A 23,505-nucleotide genomic window follows, 5' to 3' on the forward strand; every position below is an offset into this window, starting at 1 on the left:
AAAAAATATATATATATATATATATATATATATTTGATTGATCCATTTTAGAGTCTGTCAGTTCCAATCTCTATGTCTGTAAGGCAGTCCCTAGATTCACGGGGGTCTAGAGTCAGCCTTGCCATCTGAGCTGATTTCCCACTGATGCAACTGCAATGAGTAAAGATAAATAGATACTTGGTGCTCTTCTGTGTATACTATGAGATATGTGAGTAAACTCTGGGCAAAAATTTCTAGACATTACTGTTACTGTTAGCAGACTAGGTTGATCCTCATGCCACTCAACAGATGCATTCAGTGGTCTGAAGTGACTGTTTTTCTGTTTCTGGATGAGACACTTTATTTTTGCCCTTACAAATACATGTGCTGTTCATTTTAGAACAGTTTTCTTTTTCCTATTTCTTACACTCCAGGTCCATGCTCTGCTTGGCACAGGAGGCATCTAGAGCAGGTCTTTTGGACATTAAACCCACCCATCCTTTCTGTCCTAAATTGGCCAAATGAATATGGATGGTCAGACTTGTTTCTGCCTGTCTGAACATTCATTCCTTTTAGCAGTGCCCATGGAAGTTAAAATAGTGTTTTCTCTGTCCAAGTTTTGGACACAGGGACCATTTAGTTTTATTTAATATCATCCACAATAAAAAAAGTTTCAGAAATCATGATGGAAATCTTCATGGATTTGAAGATTGGCAATGAGGCAGAAGCTGAAGGCACTAAACACTGGAGCCTTCCATGAGGCACAGGTCAGAGATTCACCTCATTCCAGCCTCAGTGCCCTTGACTGTGGCTTTTCTCCATAATGTCAATAGTTACCTAATCATGGAATTTGTTTATTGAAATCACAGTGACCAAATATTTATTGAGTTTCAAATTTCCCTTTGATGCTGCACATGTTGTGGAGATGGTGTTATTTTCTGTGTTTCCCTTAAGCAGTGAGAAGGGAGAGGGGGAGAGATTCGCACATTGTGCACACACTGGCAGGTGGGATGTGGGTCTGAAATGCTGCCTTCCTGACTCCAGCCCAGGGCACCAGCCCTTCTGTTGCAGTCAGAGGGGAAACAATATTCCCTGCACAAGTTGAAATTTCTTCAGGAGTCTTCAAGGACAGCATATTACTACTTGGACTGATGCTTCATTTTGCTGATACATATCAGGATTGAGAAGATGTAGGTGATATTGTCTGCTCTTATAGAGACACAAAAATAAGTCATTAATAGCAAATTTCAGCATGAATTTTTTCCCATTGTAAATCAGACTCCTATCCCCAACCAAGACATTATGGAACATTCTTTTCTTTTTTAATATGGAACACTTCATGAATTTGCATGTCATCCTTGAGCAGGGGCCATGCTAATATTCTCTGTTGTATTCCAATTTAATATATGTGCTGCCAAAGCGAGCATATTCTTATTTGAGTGATGAATCAATTGGCAGGAGCATTTTGAAATCATTGCCATATTAATAAACTCTCCAACTAAATGACAGTGTCCTTTCTTCAAGTAGCACTTTGCATCAGATAAAACCTGAATAAGAGAAATGTACTTCACAGAGGAATTATCACCTCAGGTTAATGTAACCTGGTGTATTTTCATGGGCAATAGGCATTTTTTTCAGAATACTTAGATGAATATTTTTAGGTACTTTTAAAGCAATTTTGTAAGGGAAGTTTTATGGTATGTAACCCTGAAATGAAAATACCAACAGAAAATTACACCTCCCCATTTCATGACAGTAATGTGTCTGGGAGACAGTTTTGCAGGAGAATGGAATCAGGCAGAGATACCAAAATTCAAATTTCTTATATAATGATTCAGATCTCTTGCCAATGTTAGTCCTGGCACAAGTATTATCAGATTAACATATTTTAATACAGGTAGTGGGTATTATAGACAATAAGAGTAGATAATACTCATGGAGCATGTTCTATGTCAGGATGTTGTTAGACAATGAATGTCAAATCTGGTATAAGAAAGGACCATGGAGAACTTCACATGTGGACATGCAGATACAGTTGGTATTGGTCTGACATCACTGTGCATAGATATTCTAAGATATACACAGGGACACTTAATAGTGGGAGAGAATTACAAGTTATGCAGCTTGAATGATTTGTTAAAGTAATTTCCTGATGAGAACCATACAAAGTTGGGAATATTACCCCAATTTACAGTTGAGAAAGTTTTGAAGAAGTTGTTTTATTATTTGTTATTATATTCTGTTTTGTGCTGTATCCAATTCAATCATGGTGAAAAATGAAAATGAACTCAAGTGAACTTCACGTAGCCTAAATAAGAGAATTGAAATCAAAGTGTCAGGAATGACTGACCAGAAAATCCATGAAGAAATAAGAAGAATGGAAACAAAACTTGAGTTTAAGGACTTTCTTTTTTCTTAGATTATAAACAATAAACTTGATGGATTGAGATCATAAAACCATGAAGCAGTTTTGGCAGGCTAGAGGAAGTACAGGATCAAGAAAAAGAAAAAAAAAGTTAAGTGCCATTTTATATAACAGATGCTTTGCTGATATTGTATTGGTTGACACAATAAACCTGCGTGAAATAAAACTACTCAAATGAGATTTTAGACACAAGGATTTAAAAATTTTTGACAGGTACACTGTACACCAGTGCCACATATGTGGTTAGTGCTATTATTGATTACGTGCACTGACTCAATCATGTATATCAGATCTGAAGTTTATCAATGGCAAGGTTTCTTATTTCATGTTATGTAAGTTTTAAAGAGAAATATGCACAAAGGAGGCAAATGAGAATATCAAAGAATGATGAGACCCCTTGCAGAAAATGGATCATACTGCTTTCTGGTTATGATGCATCCCCCTTGATTTAATTGTCAGGAAAAGCAGTCGTTACATAGTCACAAAATTCTTGTCAAAGGAATTTGTTCCAAGGCCTTAAAACCAAATGAGGTATATCAACTGCTTCCTAGTTTATCTTACAGGAAAGTCATTACTTATTACGTGTTTTTTTTCTTAAACAGTATGCTATACTTCATTGTGATCAGGAACTTCTCTCCTCTGCTCCTGGATTTCTAACTTTGCTTATGAAAATGCTGCAAATGTGAGTATGTAAAGAGGGGTGAATAATGGAGAAAGAATTAAAGAGTATGTAAAGACTGGGTGTCTGACTACTGACAACTGTTGTTGAAGGAGTATGGACCTAAAGTGTGAGCAGCTTCCTTGTACATACTTAAATTCAAATGCTTACAGAATAAGGGGTGCCTGTATAAGTATTTTTTTAACACCTACTTTCTTTTTTCAAAAGGTGTTCAAGGAGTATACTAGTACAAAATGTAACCCGTGTCTCTGAATTCCAACTCCTGAGCCTCTCAGAGGACCCAGACCTGCAGCAGATCCTCTTTGGACTGTTCCTGTCCATGTACCTGGTCACATTGCTTGGGAACCTGCTCATCATCCTGGCCATCAGCTCTGACCCCCACCTCCACACCCCCATGTACTTCTTCCTCTCAAACCTGTCCTTGGCTGACATCGGCTTCATCTCCACCACGGTCCCAAACATGATTGTAAACATTCAAAGTCACAATGAACTTATCTCCTATGTAGGATGCTTGACACAGATGTCTCTTTTTGCCATTTTTATTTGTATGGATTATATGCTTCTGACTGTGATGGCCTATGACAGGTTTGTGGCCATCTGTCACCCCCTGCATTATACAGTCATTATGAACCCTCGCCTCTGTGGCTTCTCAATTTTGGTGTCATTTTTGTTGAGTCTCTTGGACTCTCAGCTGCACAATTTGCTGATCTTACAAATTACCAAATTCAAGAATGTTGAAATTTCCAGTTTCTTCTGTGACCCTTCTGTACTTCTGAATCTTTCCTGCAATGACACCTACTCTAATAACATTGGCAAGTATTTTCTTGCTGCTGTATATGGCTTTCTTCCCATCTCAGGAATCCTTTTCTCTTACTATAAAATTATGTCCTCTCTTCTGAGAATCCCCTCTTTAGGTGGGAAGTACAAAGCCTTCTCCACCTGTGGCTCTCACCTTGCAGGTGTTTGTTTATTTTTAGGAACAGGTTCTGCAGTGTACCTTGGTTCAGCTGCATCACATTCTCCCAGAAAGGCTGCAGTGGCTTCTGTGATGTACACTGTGGTCACCCCCATGTTGAACCCCTTTATCTACAGCCTGAGAAACAGGGATATTAAAAGGGCCTTGAGGAGGCTGATCTTTGTCCCTGTGGTGTCTGATTGCAATGTGTGTGGGAAAATGCAGTGAAGCTAAATACCTGGTCCTGTCAATATGCCCATTTTGTGTTAATTTCCCATCGAGTTCCATAGTAGAATGGTGCAGACTATGTTGGGTGGCAAATTTGGGAAGTGTTTCTATTGGGAATAAGAATTAATATTGGTAATATGAAGAATGTTGGATCTGGATGATGGTTATTGTATCACAACAAAGTCTATATTTAATGCCATTAAACTATGCTATTGATGATGACAATAATGGCAAGTATTTATAATGTAAAAATACATAATGAAAATGTTCTTGGGGAGCTACTATGTTTTAAAAAAATAATTAAAGATGGGGCTGGGGATGTGGCTCAAGTGGTAGTGCACTCGCCTGGCATGCATGCGGCCCGGGTTCGATCCTTAGCACCACATACAAACAAAGATGTTGTGTCCGCAGAAAACTAAAAAATAAATATTAAAATTCTCTCTCTTTTGTGAAAAAAATAATAATTAAAGAATTCAAGAGTGAAAATGGACTTTTTTCGCAAAGAATTACTGAAAAACATCAGTTGATGTTCATTTTCTGCCCTTATTCTTCCACCATTGCTGTTAGGAAGTCCTTAGTTTGTGATATGCTCACCTATTGGCCAGCCAGGAGTACTATGCTTTAAGCCTCCAAGGTCACACTATAGTCAATGGGCAGCCTGTGCCTCTAGCCTTTCAGCTTGATGGCTCCAGTCAGTGTGCCCCACACTGTGTTTCTTCTCACAATGGTTGTGTCTTAGGAAGTCCCTACCTGAGCGTGCACAGATGTCAGCCCTAAAGATGAGGTGGGAGGCCCCTGGGTACCAGCCATGTGGAATTCACTCTCCTTACTCATCACCACCTGAGCCAGTGTAAATAGGTAACTGCTGAGGGAGGTGAGGATGGAGGAAGGACCAACATGCAGTGTGGCTGCCCAGAGGGGAGAGCACTGCACAGTGTCAGTCATGGGGACTGAGAGTCGAGGCACATGTGTGACATCCACGGTGGTGGTGAGCATGGCGGCAATGTCACTACAGTTTTCCTTTCCTCCCACACTGATCCTTCTTACCGCACACTGTCATCCACAGGGAGGGAATGTGCTCTTCACACTGTCCTCAGCACTGAGAGATGTCTATGTAGGTGAGGAGGAGGAGGTGGACCTGGATGAGGATAGCATACAAACATATGATCCTTCAATGAGAGATCCCTGAGTGCCAGGCGCTGAAGTGTGAGCTATTTGTAGATTGTTTAAATTTGTCTGAAAATCTTCACCAAGGTATAAGTGCCATGATATTATATTTCACAGAATAGAGAGGATCAGAGTTTTTAGTAAATTGTGCTAGCTGTTTAGATCAACTAACTGAGGCTATGTTTGAAATGCACTGTGGGTTTGAGGCACATGGCATCTTGGCAGGACAGTGCTGGCAGGTTGTCCCCTCCACAATCAACCTGTGTTTTACATTCTTGTCAGTCCAGGAGAGGACCCTGTTTTTCTGTGCATTTCCCTGTGGGAATTCTGTTGGATCCCAGGTCAGAGCAGCCAGTGGCATCAGTTGCACCAGCTATGGAAGAATGGCTGATATAAGACAAAGATCTAAGCTCAAGTGGGCACAGATAATGCAACACAGACCTCCCTGTGTCCCCCTCTCTTGGACACCCTTGCATCTGCCACATCCTCCTGCATGCTGATAATCAGCTCACTCAATTTAAAGAGGAGACCAAGAGCAGGTCAGGATTTCATTACTACTCATGGACTTGGACAGGATTAAGACTGTATTCAATACGTGCCTGCAGCTAGGACCTCTGGATTCTGCTGAAAACGCTCTGATTTTTGGAAAACAGTGATTAGTCCATCAGATACAGAGACTTAAAATTTAATTTTGGCTTCTGCTGTCTCAGCTGGTTCTTTCTTGAATACCTGACAGGTTGTTAGTGTCTATGATACTCAGCAATGTCATCCAAGGTGGTTTATAGCTTATACAATGCCATTGAATCCACATTAAACTGAAAATGTGTATCACCTATGTGACTGATATTTGATGAAGGTGCAAAATATGGACAAATGTTAAATAGTTATTATTCATATGGAAAGGCTAAACTTCCTACTATTCAAGTGAAATGTTTTTTAAAATGAAATTATATTTTGATATTTCTATAATGTTATATTTTTATACTCCCCTTATATAAGTACATGCTGTATATCTGGAGTGGAATGACCAACTGACTTTCTTTTCTGATACCCAAGAACCTACACCATTTTACGCACAGAGGATATATATATATATATATATATATATATATATATATATATATTATATATATTCCACTATATATTATAATTATATTATATATTTTAATCATATATATTAGAATATGTGTTAAATATTTAATACGTCATTGCTCTACAAACAGATTGGCTTTGCTCAGTGGTGTTTCAACACACAGGTTCTCTCCTGTCTGTACCTCATTCTACTCAGGTATGTCCCCCAGTGTCAGAGACAAGATTGAGCAGCTCCTGTTTGTGTTACCCTTACACAGGGCCCATACCTCACTTTATGAACATCTACAACCTTCAACAATGGCAGAGGTGTCCATGAGCCTAGGAAAACCAAAGTAAGAACCAAGGGAAGTGACAGGAGACACTTAGAACTTGGTTTGAGATACTCTTGAGAGTTTCACATCATTCTAAGACTACAATGTCCTTTGACAGTTTTGTTGATCATTAGACCCCCTCTGTAACTAAAGACTGAATGTTTAATAAAAAACCATAAAAACCATAATGACCAAGTAAATGCCACTTAAGGGTAGACTTATTCAGATTCTCAGAGCAAATTTTTGTTATTTATATTTTATCCTAATAAGAATGGATGTTAAACATGTATCTTTAAAAATGTAGAAGTGAAAGAAGTAAATTGAACATACAGCTTAGCTCCTCATTAGTGTTAGGGTCCAAAACTCATGTGGACATACATTTTCTTTGTATTCCCATTAGTGATGGAACTCCTAGGAGATGGGGATTTCATTGAACAATTAGTCTAATTATGAGCTCTAGTATTGATCTTCCAAGGTCATATCACAGATCATAATCAGCCTGTGCCTGCTGCCCTTCCATTGATGGTTCTTGTCCAGTGAGCTGCATGGCTGTGCCTCCTCCTGGGGTGTCTGCATCAGGAAGCTCCTGAGCACACGATCTGTTCCTCTGGACCCAATTGCTCCTTTCCTGGGCTCCACAATTGGTAGGGTCTCAGGATCAGCACTTCTTGGTCATGACCCTGCAGGGTGGTAGTGTGACCCAGTAAGTGCAGAGGGGGCCTTGGATGTGGGAAAAACTGGGGAAGTAGTGTTACCTCACATGAGGACACTCACCACTGAGTATCCAGAAGGGAGGACACCACATGCAGCTTCAACTTGTGGTTGTGGTGTTCAAACTTTTGTTTCAGAGGGGAGATGAGAAATCTTATTCAAACTGTGCTCTCCACCCACAGTGGTTCTATTTCACACAGAAATCTCACCCACAACAGCACAAAATGAGTCCTTTAGAAGTGTTTCCTAAGCTCTAGGAAAGGACTATGTAGTAATGATAAGGATGATGAAGGGGATGACAGGAGACAAGATCGTGAACTGATGTACCGGGTTTCCCAGGCTCAGGTGCTGAGCAGAGTGTTCTATTTCATGTGCACCATCTCATTTTGTTATATGTGTCAACACTACTATTATTATATAGAAAAAGGAAAAAAATGTGTTTTACTTCTGTAACTTGTACTCCATTGTTAGGTGGGAAAGGGTGCACCTGTTTGCACTAGGATGTCTGACCATGGACACAGGAAATCACAGGAGAACCCTGGCAGCTTGTCCCATCAGGAAGCTGCCACAGTCTGGCTGGGCACAAATGCCGCAGTCTGGCTGGGCACACAATCACGAGCCACCACACAGCTTGTAGATTCAAACAGCAACTCTTTATTCCCGAACTCACACCAGCAGTCTCTGCCCAAATCCATGTTCTCTGCCCAAATCCACCTCCACTGGGCTTCTGTCTCCCAAAATATACTGTCTGAATCCCGTGAGAACTCAAGGGGAACTCAGGCAGCAGGATACGCCCTATTCCCAGCAGGAATAATCTTAAACCTTAAACCTGGAACCTAAACTGGGAACGCCCTAAACACGATTATCTTAAACCCGGAACACCCTAATCCGCCCTGGTCCTTGAGCAAGGTCACCTACATTCAATGTCACTGAAACATGGGGTACGCTGGCAAGGAAATTGTCATACCTACTTACTTGGCTAATGGCTCCCAGCAGGAAGCCAACTGCCATTTATCTTCCCTGTCACTGCAGAAAGAGAGTCTTGCCCATGGTGCTCTTCCTCTTGGGATTCCTTGGTATCTCAGGGCAGAGCAGTGTAGGAGCATACTGCATGCACCATGTAAGAACAGCCATAGGTCACAGGAGAGGTCAGAGTCAGCACAGATCAGGCTCTTGGGCCTCCTCCAGGATCTTCTTGGAGCTCACCACATGCTCCTCCATGTTTGTAAAAAGTTCTTTCACACTCAAAGCAAACCTATGGTCAGGATTTTATTTCATTCCTATTCATGAAACTGGAAAAGTTTAACAAATGTACCTGAGGTTTGCCAGCGGTTAAGACCTCTGGACCTATGCTGAAAACTTCCTGTTGGGTGGAGAAGAATGAAAACATGTAGGGATGGGTCTCAGAGTCTGCCAGTCCCACTTACTGTCTCTGTGAAATTGGGCGGGTCACTGTTGTCATCTGAGTTGATTTCTAGTTGACACCCCTTCAGTGAGTAAGGATTAAATAGACCCTGGAGATGCATGTGTGCTGTACTGGGGGAGAACATCTCCTTCCTTCCATTCTGACTCCTGAGCCCCTGCTTTGCTTGGCACTGGGAGGCAGCTAGAGCAAGTCTGTGGAGCATTGAAACCTGCCCCTCCACTATTTTCCTTACCTTAATTGTTCAAAATCAATTTGGATTAATGTGGTTATTGATTCCTGTCTGTGTATTCATTCTTTAACCCATGCCCTGTGGAAACAGTGACAACTTTAAAGTGTCTTTCTATGTCCCTATCACAGTTACAGGCCCTCCTTATTATTTTGTAATATCATTTACATAGTCGTCTTGTGTGGGATTATGACACAGATATTCATGAGTTTAAAAAGGAAATGAAGCAGGAACATAAGGTACACCTACAGCTTGAGCCTTCAACTGAGGCACCGATCAGAATTTCACACCCTTCAAGGTTCCAGTATCACCTGAAGATAGCTTTCCTCCCTAACATTGATATTTACCTAATCATGGAATTCTTAAAATTAAAATCACAATGACCAAATTTATTACCTTCCTGCCTGTCTTTGGTGCCCCGTGTTTGGAGATGGGTGTGATTTTCTCTATTTTTATTAAGCAGTGAGCGAGGGACATGGGGAGATTCACACACTGTGCACACATTGGAGGGTCAGTGTGTGGGACTGAGCTGTGGCCTTTCTGACTCAGCCCAGGGCACAATCTCCTCTACTGGAGCCAATTGGAAATATTATCCTTTATACAAGACAAAATTTTTCAGGTGTTCTCATGTAGAGAATATGCCTGGGTGCATCAGTGTTTCAATATTTTCATGATACATATTAAGACTAAGGTAAACAAGATGACAGTTATTTTTAATAGTGACATAAATGCAGTCATTAATAGTATATTTGGACATGCATTTTTTTTTCTATTGAAAATCAAACACCTATACTGTGTCAATATCTTACACAGACCTTCTTATTTGAGTGACATTGAGAGAGGCAGAAGCGTTTGAAATGGTTGCCATACTAATAAACTGTCCAGTTAAGCAATGTTCATTCTTCAGGTGACACTTTGCATCCAATAGAGACTTTGAATTCTACAAATGTACCTCACAGATGGAATGAAGATTTCATGTTAATTTATACTCGTACATTTGGGGGGCAATGGGTATTGTGTTGCAGACTACAGGTTCTTTAGATGGATTTTAATGAAAAACTAGATGGATGTGTAAATGAATACTAACATAGAAAATATTGACAGAAAATTACACATTCCTAATTCATAATAATAAGTATGTTTGGGAGACAGGTTTGCTGGAGAATGGAATCAGGAAGAAATACTAAGACTCAAGTTTCCTAGATAATTGTACAATTTCTATCTAAGTTTCGTCCTGAGACAAGTATTACCAAATTCTTATGCTTTAATATAGGTAGAGGGTATTATTGACAATAAGAATAGGTAATATTCAGGGAGCCTGTTCTATGTGCCAAGATGTTGTTAGACATTGGTTTCCAACTCCATTGTAAGAAAGGACCCCTGAACTTCACATGCAGATATGTTGATTAAATTGGTGTTGATCTGATGTCACATTACATGGATATACTAAAATATCCACAAGTGGATATGTAATAAATGAGACACAACCACTAGATATGCAATTGGAAAGGTAAAACATAATTTCTTATGAGAACCAAGATAGATAATTATTTTCCTATATTTAAAATTTGAAAATTTCCCAGAAGTGTTTACCTTATTTCCTGTACTGTCCTTTTATGAATTGTTTTCTACAATCCCAGTGAGAACTGGCATATAGCAAACCAGCGTTGTCATCAGGTGGCTTAAGACAGAGAACTGCAATCCATATATAAGGAATGACCAGATATCCATAAAGTGAAAATAAGATGGTTGGAAATAAGAGAGAGCTTTAGGGCCTCCCATGGTGAAAAAATCTTGTATTTTGAACTTGATGAGCTGAGATCACAAAACCCTGAAGCAGTTTTAACAGGTCAGAGGGAGAAAAAGCACAAAGTGTTGTTTTATATGCCAGATATTTTCAAGATATTGTATGAATAGGAAAAAAGCCTGTATAATATTAAACTATTCAAAAGTATTTCCTATCATTTGTAGTTTTAATATCTTTGACTTTGCCACATTAGTAGTCAATGTTACTATTGGTGATGTGTATTTAATTCAATCACATTTACTGACATTTGGATTGTGTCAAAGACAAGGATACTTGTTTCATATTACAGAATTTTTGAATAGCAAGCTTAAACACACAGAGGAGGGGAGTGAGGAAAATCAACAAATGATGAAACCCTTTCAAGATAACTGGCTCATAACCTGCTTTCTGATTGTGGCCCATCACCCTCAATTTATTTGTCAGAGAATGGAGCCTCAATGGCGTTTTAAATAGAATAAGTCAAAGAAGTTTGTTTTGGTACATAGACAAAATGAGGTAAATTGCCCTGGTTCTTAATTAACTTTTATGAAGATTGCTTTTTCTTAATAGAAAGGTCATTACTTATTCTGTTTTCCTTTAAACCATAGGCTATATTTTATTATCTTCTTGAACTACTCTCTTCTGCTCCTGGGCTTCTAACTTTGCTCAGTTAGAGGGGTGAATGATGGATAGAGCTATAGTGAAAGAATGTGCAAGACTCAGTGTTGCACTACTGAGAACTATGTTGAGGGTATGTGGATCTCTAGTGTGAGCAGCTTTGTCGTGCATACTTGAACTCAAATGCACACAGTATCAGGGAGGCCTGCTGATGTATTCTTTTTCTCACTCTCATTGCTTTCTGAAAAGATATCTGAGACATAAAGAAGTATAATATCTAACATGCATCCCAGAATTCCACCCCATAGGTCTCTCAGTTGACCTATACCTACAACCCATCATTTTTGGACTCTTCCTGTCCATGTACCTGGTCACAGTGCTTGGGAACCTGCTCATCATTCTTCTTGTCAGCTCCGACTCCCACCTCCACACCCCCATGTACATCTTCCTCTCCAACCTGTCCCTCACTGACTTTGGTTTCATCTCCATCATGGTCCCAAAGATGCTGGTGAACATTCAAACTCACAAGGAAGTTGTCTCATATTTGGGCTGCTTGACGCAGAAGTCACTTTTTGCCATTTTTGGATGTATGAATTATATGCTTCTGACTCTGATGGCCTGTGACCAGTTTGTGGCCATCTGTCACTCTCTGAATTATACAGTTATAATAAACTCTCACCTCTGTGGCATAACAATTTTGATTTTTTTTTTGCTGAGTCTTTTGGACTCCCAGCTGCACAATTTGATGATCTTGCAAATTACCAGCTTCATAGATGTGGAAATTTCTAGTTTCTTCTGTGATCCTTCTCAACTTTTGAATCTTTCCTGGTATGACACCTTCTCTGATAACATATTCAAGTATTTTTTTTGTTACCACATATGGCCTTTCCCCCATCTCCAAGATCCTTTTCTTTTATTATAATATTATGTCCTCCATTCTGAGGATCCCATCCTTAGGAGTTAAGTACTAAGTCTTCTCCACCTGTGTTCTCATCTGGCTGTGTTTGTTTATTTTATGGAACAGGCATTGACGAATACATTGGTTCAGCTGTATCACATTCTCCCAAAAAGGGTCCAGTGGCACCAGTGATGTACACTGTGGTCACTTCCATGCTGAACCCCTTCATCTACAGCCTTAGGAACAGGGACATTAATGGAGCACTGAGGATGTGCATAGGTGATATGGTCTTATCTAGAATTCTAGATAGGGCAGAAAGGTGGGAGGGAAAGGGAGAGGGCAGGGGATTAGCAAGGATGGTGGAATGTGATGAACATCATTATCCAAAGTACATGTATGAAGACATGAATTGGTGCTGACATAATTTATATACAACCAGAGATATGAAAAATTGTGCTATATATGTGTAATAAGAATTGTAATGCATTCGCTCTCATTTATTTTTAAGAAATCAATAAAAATAAAATAAAAATAAAAATAATAAAAAAGATATTGACTCCACCCCAAACAAAAAATAAATATTCAAAAAAATTGAAAACTTGAAATTACTGTTCTATGATAAATAACTTCATTTATAATAGGTTAATGATACAATTAATCAAGGCAATAAAACTATGTTACAAATGTGACTGTTACACGATTTAAAAAAAAAGGAATCCATCTGGTCCTTGGCTTTTCTTGGTTGGTAGGCTCTTGATGGCATTTTCTATTTCATTACTTGAACTTGATCTCTTTAAATCATGTATGACATCCTCATTCAGTTTGGGTAGGTCATATGTCTAGAAATGTTTTAATGTCTTCCATATTTTCTGTTATCTTGGAATATAAATTTTCAAAATAGTTTCTAATTATCTTATGTATTTCAGACATGTCGGTTTTGATATTTTCTTATTCATCTTGAATTTTAGTAATTTGAGTTTTCTCTCTCTTTCTTTTTGTTAGCATGACCAGGGGTTTGTCTATTTTATTTATTTTTTAAAAGAACCAACTTTTTTGTCAATTTTTTAATTGTTTTGATTTCATGGATTTCAGCTCTTATTTTAATTATTTTCTATCTTCTAATGTTATTGGTGTTAATTTCTTCTTCTTCTTTTTTTTTTCCCTAGGGCTTTGAGATGTAGTTTTAGTCATTTATTTGTTGATAATTTGTGCTTTTAATGAATGCACTCCCTACAATAAAGTTTCCTCTCACTACTGCCTTCATGAAGTCCCAGAGATTGTGATGTATTGTGTCAGTGTTCTCATTTACTTGTAAGAATTTTATTTAATCCTTGATTTCTTCTACTATCCATTCATCATGCAAAAGTGTATAATTTAGTCTCCATTTGTTACAGTAACTTGTATTTTTTATTTTATCATTGATTTCTAATTTCATTCCATTGTGGTCTGATAGAAATGTAGTATATTATCTCTCTCTCTCTCTCTCTCTCTCTGTCTCTCTCTCTCTCTCTCTCTCTTTATTTTTGTATTTACTAAGAGTTGCTTTATGGCATAAGATATGGTCTATTTTAGAGAAAGAGTCATGTGATTCTGAGAAGAAAGCATGTACATTTGTTGATGGATTAAATATTCTATATATGTATGTTAAGTCTGAATTATTGATTGTATTATTTAGTTCCATAGTTTCCTTATTTAGTTTTTGTTTGGAAGATCTTTCCAGTAGTGAGAGAGGTGTGTTAAATTCACCCAGTATTGATGTGCTGTAGTCTATTTGACTCTTGAAATTGAGAAGGGGTTGTTTGATGTAAATAGATGTTTCATTGTTTGGGGCATAACTATTTATAATTGTTATGTCCTGCTTATATATACTTCCCTTAAAAAAGTATGAAATGTCCTTCTTTGTTTCTTCTGATAACTTTGGTTTGTACTCTACTTTATCTGAGATGAAAATGGAAACCCCTGCTTGTATATGCAATCCATAGGAGTGATAAGTTTTTCCCCAATCCTTTCACCTTCAGCCTGCAAATGTCTTTGCCCATGAACATATTGTTGGGTCTTGCTTTTTAATCCAATCTGCCAATTTATGTCTTTTGATTGATGAGTTTAGGTTATTATTATGATATGTTTTGTATTCCCTGTCATTTTGATTTATTTCTGGTTTTATTTTGACATAATTTCTCATTTGGTTGAATGTCCCTTTAGTGTAGATCCTCCCTTTGCTGGTTTTCACTGACTAAACGGGTCTTGTTTGTGTCTGGTCACTGAAACAGGAGCCCTATACTTCTCCTTAACAGCATCTACAAACTTAAGTTACACAAGAACAATGGCAGACATGTCCATGAGCCTAGGAAAAGTAATGTAGGAACAGAGAGGAGTGAGAAGAGATCCTTAGAGCTTGTTCTGAGACCCACTTTAGAGTTTCTGATCATTCTAATTATGCAGAGTCCTTTGACAATTGTCCTGAGCAGGAGAACTACTATTTTTTTTTAATGACTGAATGTTTCATTTTAAAAAAATTAATGATCAAATAAATGTAACTAAAGCATATGCTTATTAGTTTCAAAGCAATGCTTTGTTATTTACATTTATACTGCATATTTATACTAAGAATAGACATTAAAAGCTGATTATCTTTAAAAGACAAAAGTGAGAGCAGTAAATTGAGTATACAAAGTCCCTCCCAATTATAGCTAGGGTCCAAATCTTAAGTGGACCTTCATTTTCTTTTCTTCATCTTCCTGCATTAATGTTGAAAAGTCCTTAGAGATGGCATTGCATGGACCAATTAGTTCAATAATGAGCTCTGTGCATTGAGCTTCCAAAGTCATATGTTAGGGCCCAATCAGCCTGTGCCTGCATCCCTTCAGTGCATGGTTCTTTTCCAGTGAGCTGCGTGGCTGTTTGTCCTGCTGTGGTTCTGCATCAGGAAGCTTCCTCCTGTGACAGCATGTTCATGGGAATGCTGGGCACAGAGTCTGAGCCTTTGTTGGGCACCAGGTATGGGTGGGTCTTGGCATGTGCACTTCTTTGTCATGAGCCAGCAGAGAAGCAGTATAACGCAGTAGGTGCAGATGGAGCCTTGGGACCCTGTAAGAAAGATGGAAAGTATTGTTCTTCTATCAGAAGGACAGACATCCCAGTTTGAGTATTCAGATGGGAGTCTTCAGTATGTTAATTTTCAAGCATCTCGTTTGAAAAGTTTATGTTTTTATTTTTGCTAGGTTATTAGATATCTTATTTAATTAGATATCTTATTCTCCATTCACACTGGTTCTGTTTCCCATAGGATACAAAATGTGTCCTCAGAAGTGTTCACTAGCCTGGTGCAGTGGTGTGTGTATGTGGGTTGGGAGTCTGAGGTGGAGTTTCACAAGTTCAAGGCCAGCCTCAGCAACTTAGCAAGGCCCTAATCAACCTAGGGAGCTCCTGTCTCAAAAAATGAAAAGAGCTAAGGATATGGTCCTGTGGCTAGGCACCCCTGAGTTCAAGTTCTGGTACCAAAAAAGAAAAAAAAACAAGCAGAAAGAATGAAAAGGAAAAAAAAAAAAAAAGATTTCCTAAGCACTATGAAAAGACTCTGGTGGTGATAAGGATGAGGAGGACAATGTCAGAAACCAGAGCACAATGGAATGAGGCTCAGGGCTTCCCAGGCTCAGGGGGTGAGCAATGTGTTCCCTATTATTTGTTTAATTTCTTGTGCATTGTTCCAGTTTGAAAAAACGCATGCCCCATTTATCATTAACTTACAGTAAAAAAGGAACTTTATAATTATGCAACTTGCTCTTGTTTGTTAGGTTGGAAAGACTGCAGCCTGGTTGACCTGGGCTGTCTGAATGTGGACACAGGGCATCAAAGGAGAATATTGGCAGCCTGTCCCATCAATAAGCCAAGAGATATTCCTCTTCCCTGTCACTGCAGAAAGAGAGCCTTGCCCATAGTGCAGTTCCTTGCTGGATTCCTGGTGATCAAGGGCAGAGCAGGGCGAGTGCCTGCTGTATGCACTGTGGAAGAACAACCACAGGTGACAGGAGAGGTCACAGTAGGGGAGGCTGATGATCATTCAGCACACATCACACTATTGGGCCCCCTCCAGGACCTCCTTGGAGATCACTATATGACCCTTTATGATCAAAAACAGCCCTCTAATCTCAAAGCAAACCTAATATTACATCTTTATTTTATTCTTACATCACTGGAAAGAACTTAAATGTATACCTTATATTTAAAACTTTAGGACATAGATAGAGAACTTTATGTTGGATGGAAGAAAACAAAAACACATAGCAAAGGGGTCTTAGAGCCTTTCAACCCCACTTATTGTGTCTGTGAAGTAGAGCAAGTCACTAGTGTCTGGATTCAGTGTTGTTATCTGAGATGATTTTTGTTTGATACAACTGCATTGACTAAGGATGAAACAGGTACATCGTGCTCATAAAGAAATAATGTGGGATTTTTGAAAAATTTCGGAGCAAAATAAGATCTAGATATTATTGTTACTGTTAGTGATTAGTTTATTCTTCATGCAACTCAAAGAATTCATCCCCTAGTCAAAGTTACAATGTTTCTATTTCTGGATTGGATATTTTAATTTTGATGCTCCACACATCTGTGCTGTGTATATGGAAAGATGTCCCTCTTTCAATTTGTTACTTTCCGGGGCCCATGCTTGTCTTTGCAAAGGAGGCATCTAAAACAGATCTGTTCCACATTGAATTCACCTGATCCTTCTTCACCAAAATGGCCCAAATTAATTTGGATTCATGGACTTCTTGCTTTCAGTCTGTACTTTCATTCTTTGAAGCACTGCGCCATGAAAATCATGGCAAGTTAATCACTATCACTCTGTGTCCTTTTCGTGGACATAGGAACACTTTATTTTTATTTAATTCCTTCTAACTTAGTCAAATTTCAGCACTCATGACATGGATTTTCTAAAGTAAAAAATAGCAAAATGTGGTAGGATTTGAAGGGATCCCCTGAAACCCGAGCCTTCTACTGAGGCTCATGTCAGAGTTTCCCACTGTGGCATCTCTGGGGTCTGTTGACAATTTCTTTCCTCAATACTGTTGGCATTTCCCTAATCATACATCTTTTAATTTAAAGTCACATTGACCAATCAGTTATCGAGTTCCAAATTTGCTTTGGTGCTGCACATGTTTTGGAGCTCTGTGTTGCTCTCCCTCTCTCCTTAAGCAGTCAGAGCCTGGAGAAGTGGAGTGATTCTCACACACTGGGCACACACTGGCAGGGCTGTTTTATCAAGTGTTGCTCTTATGACTCAAATGCAAGCACTTTCTCTTCTACCTGAGCAACATGGAAATATCCTATAAACCAGATAAGATTTTTTCAGGAGTCATTATGCAGAGAATATGTCATGGTCAGCAGTGTTTTGATGACACATATTAAGATGAAGACGTAGGTGAGACTCACAGTCTCTAGGACAAGATTCCTCCGTGTTTCTCCTTTACTAGCAAAACAATAATCCTTATTTTTTTCTGAAAACCCTGTTTTTAATATTGAATTGGTATTGGGGACGAGATGAAGCTTTTGGTAACAAATTGGTAACCCACCTGGGATCCCACAGCTGCCCCCACCCTAGTCTTCTTGGGCAGCTCTGACACTCCAAGTAACCCCCTTCCACCCTAAAGATGCAAGGTGGCTGGTGAGCTTATTAAGAAATGACTGATGGAGAACTAGGACCTTGTGGCTTTGTCTTATGAAGAAGCAGAGGAGCTGTGCCTGTGAGTAAAGTGGATGACTGAGGGGCTGTCCCAGCAGCTGCTAAGGCAACTTTTCCTATGGGGAACTCCCATGTTCTGTCTCTGAACCCTGAAGATTGCTATTTTGGCCTATTGGAGAAAGAGAAAATGTAACACAGTAAACTTGTGACACATTTGGCCATCTGGTTAAGTAGCCCAGTATGCATGCCAAGACCCTTTTGATTCTACATATCTGGTTCCCCTTCATGAGCTTATGATTATATCACGATAAACACAACTGCTATTTTAACTATAATGCTCTTTAAAAACAAAGGGAGATCAGTATGGCAGAGGACAGGGACTGTGGGTGGAAGGATTGGAGGGTAAGGAGAAATACTAGGGGATGATACTGGCCAAATTATACCACTTTATTGTGTGCCTGTATGAATATGTAACAATAAATCTCCCCATTATGTACAACTGTAATACACTCATAATAATATGGAAAAAAAAACAAATCCAACTATTAAGTATAACTATAATGATAATTATTTTTTAAATTGGTAAGTTAATGTAGCTTTTAAGAGTGAATTTGGACATGCATTTTTTTTCAGAGATCACACCCCTATCCCCTGCTGATATATTATATAGAAATTCTTATTTGTGTTTTATGGAGAGATGAACAACAATTTTGAAGTGATTGTCATACCTTACTGGTTAAACGATGTACTTTTTTCAGGTAATGCTTTCAGTAGGATAAAGACTTTGAAGTAGAGGAATGATCTTCCCAGATGGAATTAGCACCTCAATTTAATGTAAATGGTACATTTCTGAGGCAATAGGTATTCTGTTGTACACTACTTATATGAGATTTAGGTACCCTTTAGGTGATTTTTAATGGAAACCTTTATGGGAACATAAATTAATATTGACATAAAAACATCAACAGAAAATCACACATCCCCCTTTCATGAAGTAGACGTGTTTGGGAGACAGGTTTGCAGGAGAGTGGAATCAGCAGAGATAGTAATGTCACGGGGGAAGAGATACTTCTGGAGATGGGTCCAAGGGGTTCCCAGGGCAGAGCGAGAGCTCAGCTCCGGACCAGTGGGTTCTTGGCATATGTGATGGAGAAGAATTTCAGCAGGAGCTGGACAGAGGCATGGACAGAAGTTTATTTATGAAGGCAGGTACACATGCAAGGGAGAATGTGGGCTGTCTTGAGGCTGAGAGGAAGACCTGTTTTGGGCTGGGTGTTGAGTGTTTACAGAAGGGCTGTATCAGGTCCTGGGCAGGAGGTGAAGCCAGGGTGGAGCTGCACAATTTTATACCACTTTTCCCTGCACTTGTTTATTTCCCCATATTAAAAGGGCATGAGCCCAGGGCATGGTCCAAGGGCATGTGGTTCAAGATTTATAACTTTGCTTTCTAATCTCAAAGGCTTGTGGATGTGTCCTTTAAGATTCATATTTCCCTTCTCTTTATCCTAAATCCCTAGCTCACTAGGAACACAAATTTCACAGGTAATTATTCAAATCTCTCTATACAGTGTAAGTCCTGAGACACGTATTGTCAAATACCTATATTTTAACATAGGTAGTGGGTATTATTGAAATATGAGAAGGTAATATTCATGGAGCTTTTCCTAAGAGCCAGGATGTTGTCAGACAGTGAATTCCAACTGTGGTGTAAGAAAAAAACCACTTAGGATTTCACATGCAGATATCCTGATTAAACTGGTGTTGGTCTGATTTTACAGTAAGAGGATAATCGAAAATATCCAAAGATGAATATAACATTAACTGAAACAAAACCACTAATTAGGTAATTGGAAAGTTTTCTAAAACCAAGGTAGGGAATTATTACCCCAAATTTAGACAAATTCAATCACAGCAATAAGAGACAAAGAATGAACCCAAATTACACTCACATAGCTTAAGTGAGAGAATTACAATCTGCATATCAGGAATGCCTGACCAGAGAGTCCACAAAGTGGAAATAATGTGGTTAGAAATAAAATCTGAGCTTTGGGCAGTTTTTTGGTGATGAAATCTTAAACTTCAAACTGGATGGAATGAGATCACAAAACCGTGGAGCAGTTTTAATGGGTTAGCTGGAGGACCGATTAAAGGAAAGAAAAACAGTGAAGAGCTCTGCAATATGCAGCTATTCTGCTGAAATTGTTTGGGTTCATACAAATAATCCAGTATAAAATCAAATTATTCAAATTGTTTTTTATCATTTATGTTTTTAATATCATCTCTTTCAGCCACATTTGTGATCAGGGTTTCTATTGATTTTGTGCATTTAGCTCAATAATATTCATTGAAATTTGAAATGTGCCAAAGACAAGGAAATTTGCTTTATATTACATACCTTTAAAGATCAAGCTTTAATCTTCAGAGGAGGGCAATGAGAAAATAAAAAAATGATGAGCCACTTTGAAGATAAATGGCTCATGACCATGCTTTCTGACTGAGACTCATTACCCTCAACTTCTTAGAACAAAACAAAGTAAATTGAGCTGGTTCTTAATAAACTTTCATGAACATTATTTTTTCTTAATAAAAAACATTATTTTTCCTGAATTTCCCCTTAAATGGTAGGCTATAATTTACTGCAATCATGAAATTCTTCTTTCTGCTTCAGGACTGTTAACAATGATCAGTTAAATGTCTGAAATAGGGTGTGGAGAGAGGGGTGAATGATGTAGATAGCGACAGTGAAAGAGTGTGCAAGTCTGGGTGTCTCAGGACAGAGACCTATGTTGAGAGCGTGTGGATCTCCAGTGTGAGCAGCTTTATAGTGAATACCTGAATTCAAATGCACGCAGAGTGAGGGGTGCCTGCTGATGGGTTTCTTTTTTTTCTTAAACTCTTTGCTTTGCAAAAGGTGTCCAAGCAACACAAAAGCACAAAATTTAACTCACATATCAGAATTCTATCTAATGGAACCCTCAGAGGATCCAGATCTGCAGCCCATCCTCTTTGGACTGTTCCTGTCCATGTACCTGGTCACAGTGCTTGGGAACCTGCTCATCATCCTGGCTGTCAGCTCTGACCCCCACCTCCACACCCCCATGTACTTCTTCCTCTCCAACCTGTCCTTGGCTGACATTGGTTTCATCTCCACCACTGTTCCCCAGTAGCTGGTGAACATCCTAACTCACAGCAGAGCCATCTCCTACGTGGGCTGCCTGACATAGATGTCTATTTTCACCATTTTTGCATGTATGGATTATATTCTTCTGAGTGTGATGGCCTATGAGCGGTTTGTAGCCACCTGTCACCCTCTGCGCTACTTGGTCATGATGAACCCTCATCTCTGTGGCTTCTTAATTTTGGTTTCCTTTCTATTAAGCCTTTTAGAATCACTGTTGCACAATTTGATGATCTTAAAAATTACCAACTTCAAGAGTGTGGAAATTTCCAGTTTCTTTTGTGACCCTTCTGAACTTCTGAATCTCTCCTCTTCTGACACCTTCTCCAATAACATTGTCAAATATTTTCTGGTAGCCTTGTATGGCCTTTTCTCCATCTCAGGGATCTTTTTCTCTTACTATAAAATTATTTCCTTCATTCTGAGGATCCCATCCTCAGGGGGGAGGTACAGAGCCTTCTCGACCTGTGGCTCTCACTTGGCAGTTGTTGGCTTATTTATAGGGACAGGCTTTGGAGTGTACCTTGGTTCAGCTGCATCACATTCTCCCAGGAAGGGTGCAGTGGCCTCCGTGGTGTACACTGTGGTCACCCCCATGCTGAACCCCTTTGTCTACAGCCTGAGGAACAGGGACATTAAAGGTGCCCTGAGGAGGCTGCCCAGCAGGATGGCCTAAATCTCAGACCCTGTGGTGTCCAGTTGCAATGTGTGTTGGAAAATTCATTATAACTAAGTATCAAGTTGGTTTAATCTGCCTCTCCAGGAACATCGATGGGTTTAATACCACACATGATGTAAGTAAAATGCCTGCAGTCAGTGCTGGGAAGGAATGTTTGGGAGTTCTCCATATTTGGAACAAATGATCACTTTGAAATAATGAAAGATTTTTGAGACGGTGATGATGAATATTTCAAAAAAAATATGTGATCAATGATGCTTATCATAATACTTGAGAATGGTTAAAAGAAAATTTTTAACTTCAATTTACTGCAATAATATTAATATACAGCTAAAATGTTTTTTAAAGAAATGAAAAATTTATAGTAGAGAAGAGAAGATCCTCTTCCTTAATAGAGATAAACTGATAAACACCGATAGATGTTCATTTTCTGCTCCTCTTCTCCATCATTAATATTAGGAAGCTCTTAAGAGTTGCTGATATGCTTTAGCTACTTGGTAAACTAGGAGCCTTATGCACTGAGCCACCAAAGTCACACAGTGGTCAACAACCAGCCTGTGCCTCCAGCCCTTCAGCGTGAGGACCCAAGTACAGTGGGCAACATTATGCATCTCTTCCTGTTCTGTGGATGTCTGTATTAGGAAGCACCTATCTGAGCGTGTGTTGATACCCCAAGGCTGAAGTCAGGGCCACTGGGCACCAGGGAGGTGGGGGCTTTGGACCTGCCCTCCTTAATCCTAAATCAACAGACCCCCAGTGTGAATCAGGAGCTGCTGTGGAAGGGAAGGGTGGAAGAAGGACATTGCATAGAATTATTTCTTCACCATTAGGAGGAGCACGCACTTTGTCTACCCAGATGGGAGAACGAGGGGCTGATTGTCAGGGATGATATTGTGAGTTCGTATGCTTTGTTGTGGTGAGCACAACATAAAGCTCATGGAAAGTCCTCTTTAACTGCCACCTGACTCTCCTTGCCACACACTGTCATCCACAAGGGGAGAAAAGGCATCCCTTTAAACTGTGTCCTCAACACTCCAGATCATCTGTGAAGGAGATGATGAGGACGAGAATGAAGATGAGGATAATTTTTTTCTTGGGGATTCTGAATGCCAGGTGCTAAGCTATGTACAATATTTAGATTGTTTGAATTCACATGCAAAGCCTTTCCACGGCATAAGTATCACACAATTTTATTTTAGAGAAGAGAAATGAGCACAGATGTTCATGGAACTTGGGCTAGGTATTTAGATTGAATTACTGAAGCCATGTTTGAAATGCTTTATGGATTTGAGGCACATGGCATTAGGGCAAGCAATTGCTGACAGGTTTTTCCCTCCACAAAACAATCATGTGTTTTAGTTTCCTGTCACTCCAGGATGGAACCAATTTTCTTGTTCACTTCCTTTGGGATTCCTGGTAGATTCCAGGACAAAGCAGTGAAGGGCATCAGTTGCATCATTTCTTCAA

General features: G+C 39.2%; 1 protein-coding gene, 1 non-coding gene and 1 pseudogene across 2 annotated transcripts; 2 read left to right on the forward strand and 1 right to left on the reverse strand.

The window, feature by feature from the left end:
* Window positions 1-1,300: 1,300 nt before the first annotated feature.
* LOC125619848 lies at window positions 1,301-1,405 on the reverse strand. The gene has a single exon (XR_007351444.1). It is a non-coding gene; the product is annotated as a U6 spliceosomal RNA (small nuclear RNA).
* Window positions 1,406-3,309: 1,904 nt separating this feature from the next.
* Window positions 3,310-4,266, forward strand: LOC107157542 (putative gustatory receptor clone PTE01). Its single transcript, XM_015503898.2, has one exon. The coding sequence runs from the start codon at window positions 3,403-3,405 to the stop codon at window positions 4,264-4,266; it is 864 nt and encodes a 287-aa protein (XP_015359384.1). The 5' UTR covers window positions 3,310-3,402.
* Window positions 4,267-21,204: 16,938 nt separating this feature from the next.
* Window positions 21,205-22,035, forward strand: LOC107157543 (annotated as a pseudogene).
* Window positions 22,036-23,505: the final 1,470 nt, after the last annotated feature.

This window comes from Marmota marmota, unplaced genomic scaffold, assembly GCF_001458135.2.
Source record: "Marmota marmota marmota unplaced genomic scaffold, marMar, whole genome shotgun sequence".
Taxonomy (NCBI): domain Eukaryota; kingdom Metazoa; phylum Chordata; class Mammalia; order Rodentia; family Sciuridae; genus Marmota; species Marmota marmota.

What these genes read in the sequence shown, in the direction of transcription:
- LOC107157542 (XM_015503898.2), top strand. Translation starts at nt 3,403, where the DNA reads ATGTACCTGGTCACATTGCTTGGGAACCTGCTCATCATCCTGGCCATC.